Source organism: Arachis ipaensis, chromosome B08 (genome assembly GCF_000816755.2).
Source record: "Arachis ipaensis cultivar K30076 chromosome B08, Araip1.1, whole genome shotgun sequence".
Lineage (NCBI taxonomy): Eukaryota > Viridiplantae > Streptophyta > Magnoliopsida > Fabales > Fabaceae > Arachis > Arachis ipaensis.
The window spans coordinates 119,829,493-119,838,003 of record NC_029792.2 but is presented as its reverse complement, the minus strand read 5'-3'; the positions used below and the strand labels follow the sequence as shown (position 1 = coordinate 119,838,003).

General features: G+C 46.6%; 1 protein-coding gene across 1 annotated transcript; it reads right to left on the bottom strand.

Annotated features, from left to right (window-relative positions):
* On the bottom strand, positions 212-1,465 carry LOC107611524. The gene has a single exon (XM_016313438.1). The coding sequence runs from the start codon at positions 1,463-1,465 to the stop codon at positions 212-214; it is 1,254 nt and encodes a 417-aa protein (XP_016168924.1).

The window sequence follows — 8,511 nt, the reverse complement described above, 5'->3', positions numbered from 1 at the left end:
GTCATTGAGGTCTCGTTCGGCATTTTCTTCGTTACCCCGATGGTTCTTCTCGGGCTGGGGTCCCCAATTTCGACTGGGATAATGGCTTCTATTCCGTATGTCATGCGGAAGGGGGTCTCCCTGGTGGAACTTTGGGGGGTGGTCCGATATGACCAGAGGATCGATCCGAGTTTGTCTGCCCAACGTCCCTTGGCTTTGTCGAGCCATTTTTTTAAGTCCTTTGACTATTGTTTTGTTTGCCGATTCGACTTGCCCGTTCGTCTGGGGGGTGTTCTACCGAGCTGAAGCGTTGGGATATGTGTAGTCCTTCCAAGAATTTCCTGAACTTCTTGTCGGTGAATTGTGTTCCGTTGTCCGAGATTACTACTTCCGGGATGCCGAATCGGGTGATGATGTGTTTCCAGAGGAATTTACGGCACTGGATAGCCGTGATGGAGGCCAGGGGTTCGACTTCGATCCACTTGGTGTAGTAATTAATTGCAACAATGATGTATCGGAGCTGCCCGGGGGCTGTCGGGAAGGGGCCGACAAGATCAATGGCCCAAGTTCCGAACGGCCGATCTGCTGTGATTATGTTGAGCTGGTGTGGGGTGGCTTTATGATAGTTGGAGTGCTTTTGGCATTTGTCACAGTTCCTGACTGTTTGTATGGAGTCCCTGATGATTGAGGGCCAGAAGTAACCGGCTCGGATGATCTTCTGGGCCAAAGTTCTGCCTCCGATGTGATGGCTGCAGCAACCCTCATGGATTTCGTGAAGTATGTATTCCGTGTCTCCGGTTTCGATGCATTTGAGTAGGGGCTGCGAGAATCCCCGTTTGTATAGTTGTCCTGTTATGATGGTGTAGTTGACGACTTCCCTTTTTACCCGGTTTGCCTCTTTAGGGTCTTTGGGTAGTACTCCGTTGAGGAGGTATTGTAGGATGGGAGTGGTCCATGACTCTCGGTCGGAGATCGGTAGGCTGTTGTCGGTGGTGTTTGATAGAGATGGTGTTCTGACGATCTCTTGAATTAACAATCGGTTACCGTGTCCTGGTTTGGTGCTAGCCAATTTTGAGAGCAGGTATGTCCTTGCATTTCGTTCTCGGGAGACATGTTGAATGGTTACCTGATCAAAATCTTCCTTCAGTTTGTTTACCTTGGTGAGGTATTGTTGGAGTAAGGGGTCTCGTGTTTGGTAGTCCCCGTTGACTTGGGAACTGACTACCTGTGAGTCGCTGCATACCTCTAAAATTTTTGCCCCGACTTCTTTTGCTAGAATTAAACCGGCCAAAAGAGTCTCGTATTCTGCTTGGTTGTTGGAAACTGGGAACTCATATCGAACGGATTGTTCGATTATGATCCCGTTTTGGCTTTCGAGTATGACTCCGGCTCCGCTGGAGGTGGTGTTGGATGAACCGTCTACGTGTAGTTTCCAAGTTTCGGGGGTGGGGTTTCCTGGCGTCATTTCGGCGATGAAGTCGACCATGGCTTGCGCTTTGATTGCGTTTCGGGGTTCAAACTTTATTTGGAATTAGGACAGTTCGACAGACCATGCCAGCATTCTCCCCGCTAGGTCGGGTTTTTGTAGGACCTGTCGGACTGCTTGGTCAGTTCGGACCGTAATAGGGTGGGCTTGGAAATATTGTCGAAGGCGGTGGGATGCCATGAGGAGTGCGAAGGCCAGTTTCTCGAGGCGTGAGTAGCGTGATTCCGTGTCTTGTAGGACTTTGCTTATGAAGTAGATGGGTCGTTGGGCTTTATTTTCGTCTTCTTGGACAAGTGCTGCAGCGAGGGCTTCTTCAGTTATAGATAGGTATAGGTAAAGGATCTCTCCTGTTTGAGGTTTAGCGAGGACCGGGGGTTCCGCTAGGACTTTCTTAAAGTGTTGGAATGCCTTTTCGCATTCCGCTTCCCATTTGAAGGGGATTCCTTTTTTCATGAGCTTGAAAAAACGGAGCGCTTTTTGAGTTGATGCCCCGAGAAAGCGGGATAATGCGGTTAACCGGCCGGTGAGTTTTTGGATGTCTTTGAGGTTTTTAGGGCTTGCCATTTCGAGGACGGCTCTGCATTTTTTGGGGTTTGCCTCTACCCCGCGTTGTGTGATCATGAAGCCGAGGAACTTTCCTGCTTCCATTCCGAATGCGCATTTGGTTGGGTTGAGGCGCATTCGATGTTTCCTTAAGGTGTTTATTATGAGCTCAAGGTCAGTGATGAGCTGTTCGCTAGATTCAGTTTTTGCGAGCATGTCGTCTATATAGACTTCTAGCTTGGTCCGGGACAGGTCTTGGAATATTTTGTTAACGAGTCTTTGGTAGGTGGCTCCGGCATTTTTCAGGCCGAAGGGCATGACCTTGTAACAGTAAGTGCCGTCGGGAGTGATGAAGGCCGTTATTTCCTCGTCGGGTCGGTGCATAGGTAACTCCGCCTATGTTACACTTACGGTACATAGCCGGTCCCAAGCCCGGATAAAGGAGGAGGGTTGTGTTAGGTCTTCGGCAACCAACATAAAAATATAGCCGAACCCCCATGACATGAATCAAAGACATTATTGCGCTAAAGCTAGGTCGTTGCTCGGAAGCAACGCACCGTATGGCTCGAGTACGGTGTCAAAGCAAGAGCCGCTGCATCGGTGCCCGGATGTAGTGTTAAATGAGCAAGGGTTCTCGCATTTTTGTGAACGGACGAGGGTAAACCTAGAGAGTTTGGTTCAAGGCATACCTTTGGGAGATAAGATTTTCTTAGGAGGAGATTTAAATGGCCATGTTGGGAAAGAAGTGACTGGATATGGGAGTATTCACGGAGGCCATGGTTTCGGGGTGATCAATGTCGAGGGTAAAACTATTTTGGACTTTTCCTCAACCTTTGATCTTCTCATCGCAAATACATGGTTTAAAGAGAGAGATGAACATCTTATAACCTATAAGAGTGGCATGACAAGCTCTCAAATCGACTTCTTCTTGTTGAGGAGAGTCGACCGAAAATTTTGCATTAATTGTAAAATTATTTCGCAAGAGAGTTTAACAACACAACATAGGATACTTGTCATGGATTTTTATGTTGAGCAAAAGTTGAGGAAAATACATTATACGAAGAACTCAAGGACGAGGTGGTGGCAAATGAAAGGTAAAGAACAAAGAAGTTTCACAGAAGTTATTAGAAGAACAGCAAAAGAAAGTTTTGGTGAATCTAAAGGAATAGGACCAAGAGACAAGGAGTCCTGGTGGTGGAATGCGAGTATACAAGAAAAGATAAAGATAAAAAAGGAATGCTTTAAAGAGTGGTCTTTATGCCGCAATGCAGATAATTGGGAAAAATATAAGGCGGCTAAGAAAGAAATAAAAGTGGCTGTAAGTGAAGCAAGAACAAGAGCATATGAGGGTCTCTACCAATCTTTGGGCACGAAAGAAGGAGAAAAAGCTATATATAGAATCGCAAAGAGCCGAAAAAGAAGAACGAGAGATTTGGATCAGGTTAAGTGCATAAAGGATAAGGATGGAGAGGTATTGGTTCAAGAGGAGAAGATTAATGAAAGGTGGAAGAGCTACTTCTACGAGTTATTTAATGAGGGACAGAAGACTCTTCCGAGCCTTGGTCAATTATGCACAAGGGAAGAAGATCAAAACTTTGACTACTATCGAAGGATTCGAGACTTCGAGGTAAAAGAGGCTCTAAAGCAGATGAAAAATGGCAGGGCAGTAGGACCTGATAATATCCCGATTGAGGTTTGAAAGGGTCTTGGAGAAAAAGGCATCAATTGGTTAACTATGCTTTTTAATGAGATTTTAAGGTCAAAGAAGATGCCTGATGAGTGGAGAAAGAGCACCTTGGTACCTATCTACAAGAATAAGGGGGATATACAAAGTTACGGAAACTATAGAGGGATTAAGCTTATGAGTCATACTATGAAGTTATGGGAAAGGGTGATAGAACGGAGGTTGAGAAAAGAGACACAAGTAACAGAGAACCAATTTGGATTTATGCCAGGCAGATCTACCACTGAAGCGATATACCTATTAAGAATGATGATGGAGATGTATCGTAGTAATAAAAGGGATCTACATATGGTGTTTATTGATCTGGAAAAAGCGTATGATAGGGTACCAAGGGAGGTCTTATGGAAGGTTTTAGAAAAGAGGAGAGTAAGGATCACATATATTCGGGCAATTAAAGACATGTATGATGGGGCCACAACTAGTGTGAAGACTCAAGGTGGTGTGATAGAGGAATTCCCTATTGGTATAGGATTATACCAGAGATCATCCTTAAGTCCATACCTTTTCACATTAGTCTTGGAAGTACTCACAGAGCACATCCAAGAGCCTGTGCCATGGTGCATGCTTTTTGCCGATGATATCGTCCTTATGGGAGAGTCAAGGGAAGACCTAAATAAGAAGTTGGAGTTATGGAGAGAAGCTCTAAAAGTGTATGGTCTGCGCATAAGCCGTAGCAAGACGGAATATATGGAATGTAAGTTCAGTCTGAGAAGGGAAAACCCCAATATAGAGGTGAAGATTGGAGAAAACATCTTACGAAAAGTTAAAAGTTTTAAGTATCTTGGGTGCATCATACAGAATAATGGAGAGATTAAACAGGATGTAAATCATAGGATCCAAGCAGGTTGGTCAAAATGGCAGAGTGCATCTGGTTTTATATGCGACAAAAAAGTGCCTTTAAAACTTAAAGGTAAATTCTATCGCACCGCTATAAGACCGGCTATGCTGTATGGTACGGAGTGTTGGGCGGCTAAAGGGGAGCACGAACATAAGCTGAGTGTGGCAGAGATGAAGATGTTGAGATGGATGAGTGGTCATACGCGATTGGATAAAATAAGGAATGAAGATATAAGGGAGAGAGTTGGAGTAGCACCCATTGTGAAAAAGATGGTTGAATCGCATCTCAGGTGGTTTGGACATGTGAGAAGAAGACCGATAGAACATCCAGTCAGGAGGGTGGATGAGATGGAAGATGGACAAAGGGCGAAAGATAGAGGAAGACCTAAGAAGACCATCCATGAGGTGGTCAAACGAGATCTACATGTAAATGGTCTCTCTGTAGACATGATACATGACAGAGCACAATGACGTCGTTTGATTCATGTAGCCGACCCCACTTAGTGGGACAAGGCTTTGTTGTTGTTGTTGGGTCGGTGCATAAGTATCTGGTTATACCCTAAATATGCGTCCATGAAGCTAAGGTATTGGTGGCCGGACGCGGCGTCTACTAATCCGTCTATGTTTGGTAGGGGGAAAGCGTCTTTCGGACAGGCTTTGTTTAAGTCCGTGTAGTCGACGCACATTCGCCATTTACCGTTTGCTTTTTTGACTAGTACGATGTTAGCCAGCCAGGTCGCGTAGGGTAACTCCTGAATAAAGCCTGCTTCGAGGAGGGCTTTGACTTGTTTTTTAACTTCGGCGGCTCGGTCGGGGGACATTTTCCGTCTCCTTTGTGCGACGGCTTTGGCCATAGGGTCAACGGCCAGTCGGTGGGACATTAAGTCGGGATCTATGCCTGGCATATCCGCGGGTATGAATGCGAACAGGTCTCTGTTTTGTTTCAAGAGGCGGGAGAGGTCCTCTTTGAGGTCGTAGGGAAGGTTCCAGTTGATGAAGGGGTGTTCTTCTCTGGTTTTGTCTATTTGTAGCTTCTCCATGTCTCCCTCAGGTTCTGGTCTAGGTTGCCCATCTTGTCGGGCGTCTAGGTCTGCTAAGAATATGCCGGCCGCGTCTCGGGATCTCTTCCGTAGGGCTAGACTGGTGTTGTCGCATTCTGCCGCGATTTTCCGGTCTCCGTGGATAGTCCCGATCGAGCCATCTTCCGCTGTGAACTTCATCAGGAGGTATTTGGTGAAGATGACTGCTGAGAGGTCGTTTATAGTTTTTCTTCCGAGGATGACGTTATAGGCGGTAGAGTCTTTAAGGATTACAAATTCGGATAGTATTGTCTTTTTCTGGTCTCTTTTTTCTATGGTAAAGGGGAGGATAATGGAGCCATCTGATTTGAGGAAGTTGTCCCCTAGCAAGGTTACTCTGTTGCGATGTGTTTGGAGGTTCTTATCATGGAGTCCGAGTTTGTCGAAAGCCCCTCTGAAAAGGATGTTGGAGTCTGCTCCTGTGTCGACTAGTATTCTTCTTACCAGCCCGGTTTCGATTTTTGTCGAGATAACGAAGGGGGCATCATCCGCCGAGGTGCCGTGCTGGCAGTCTTCGGGGGAGAATGTTATTGCTCTATTGGTAGCGTTTGAGTCTTGTTGTCTAACTGCCAGTATTTTGAGGTCCTTTTTTAGTGCCGACTTCGATTTTCCCGGGACGTCTTTACCTGTGATGATGTTTACGATAATGGTTGGGTCGGCTTCCGGGCTTTCTCTGGGGCCCTATTTTTGTGTTCTCGGGTTACGTCCTTCTCTTTCGAGTGATCTTTCCTTTTCCACGCGTCTTGGTTTCCTGATGAATCTGGCGAACTCGAGGAGTTTGCCGTCTCGTATAGCTTGCTCGAGGGCATCCTTAAAGTCAAAGCAGTCTTGCATCCTATGTTCGTATCCTCGGTGATAATCTCAATATAGGGTTTTGTTGCCGCCTGTTCTTTCCTTTAGCTGTCGGGCCTTCGGGAGGATGCCTCGATCTGCTATTTGGTGGTATATTTCAGTGATCAGCGCAGTTAGTGGTGTGTAATTGGAGAATTTTCCGACTCTGGGGGGTCGATTTGCGTTTATCGGCTTGTGGTGTTCTCTCTGATTCTCTTTGGGGGTCGGGTTATGTCGGTTTGCCGGCAAGCCGTGTTGTGTGCTGCCGTGTTGCCGTTTGTTGGCGGCTACGACCTGGCTTACTTCTTCGTCATTTATGTACTCCTTTGCGACGCCTTGTATTTCGTGCATCGTCCATACTGGTTTGGTAGTGAGGTATTTTCGGAAGTTTTTGTTCATGAGTCTATTTGTAAGGCAGAGGCTTGCGACCGAGTCTGTGAGCCCGTCGACTGTTATGCACTCGTCGTTGAATCGGTCGAGGTATTTTCTTGTGGACTCGTCATGTTTCTGTGTGACTCTCAATAGGCTGATGGGGTGTTTGGCCTTGGTGATTCTGGTGGTGAATTGGGCCATGAACCTCCGTGATATGTCACAAAAACCGGCTATGGACCCGTTGGGGAGGGCATTGAACCATTTGATTACTGGCCCGGCTAGGGTTACTAGGAAGGCTCTGCATCGAACAGCGTCGGTGGCGCCTTCTAGGTTCATTCTAGCCTCGAAGGCCGTTAAGTGCTCGTGGGGGTCTTTGGTTCCGTCGTATTTCATGTCCGTGGGTTTATCAAAGCCTTTGGGGTGTTTCGCTTTCAAAATTCTCTCCGTGAAGGGGGTGGCTCCCATTATCACGTGGTCGTTTCTCATGCGTTTGGTCTCTCGGTATCGTTGGTCGTCGTCCGTGTGAACAGGATCGTGGGAGGCGCTGCGGTCATACCTTTTGCTGTGTCGCCGTTCTGGTGATCTGTCGTGTCTTAGGTCGCACGAGGTGCTTCTATCGTGTCTCTTGGCGTGTCGCCGTTCTGGCGATCTACCGCGGCGAGATCTTGATCTGGAGGTCGCGTGACTTCCTTTTTCCTTAGTGGCAACCCGACCTTCGAGTTCCTGTACTCGGTGGCAGAGTTCTTGGATTATCTGGGCTGACTTATCTTCCGAATTTTTAGGATGTCGTGTTTTTGTGATGACGGGGCCATTCTCTTTGTTATGGATGGTGCTTGCTATCCTTTCGTGGAGTACGGCTTCTTGGTGTTCTGGAGTAGGGTTTCTTGTTCTGGAGTCATCTTGGTGGCTAATGGAATGCTCTTCAAGTTCGTCCGCCATTCCGACTCAACCGGTGCCAGTCCCACAGATGGCGCCAATGTACAAGATGTCTCTGGTACGGGTTGAGAGATGGATCGAGAACTTGCGGGTTGAGGCAGATGCCTGATCACTTGACTGGAGTAATGGGGGGAGGTACCTGCAAAGACACTCCGATGCTCAAGTCAGAATGGATCTGAGAGGTGTAAGGTATGAGGGATGAATGAATACCTGGAGGGACCTGGGTCCTCTATTTATAGGTGATGGTAGCTGTCTTATCTTATCTTGTTTGGCTAAGATAAGGGAGACGTTTGAATTCGAAAGTTGGTTAGGAGCTCTAGTGGGCCGGTTCGGACTTTCTAGAAGGTCTTGGTGGGTCAGACTCGGGTAGCCGGGTTCGAGGACTATCCCGGGTGTAGAATCCGTGGACCGAATCCGTAACAACCACAAAAAAAACATCCAAATAATCTGTCTCACAAAAATGATCCCAAAAATCATATTCACAAGCAAAAATTAAATCCCTCCAAATAGTATAGAGCTTAGCCTAGAGAGCACTAGCATTTTCTAACTTCTCCGACAAATATTTTCTCTGACACCCATCAAAACTACGAATGAGACGATCAAAACCTGCTAACCAATTAAGAGAACTCTGACTAGCATCATAGTTTACTTTAACCAATTTTACAAAAAGAGAAACCGAAAAGAATTAATTAGAAAGACCCGAA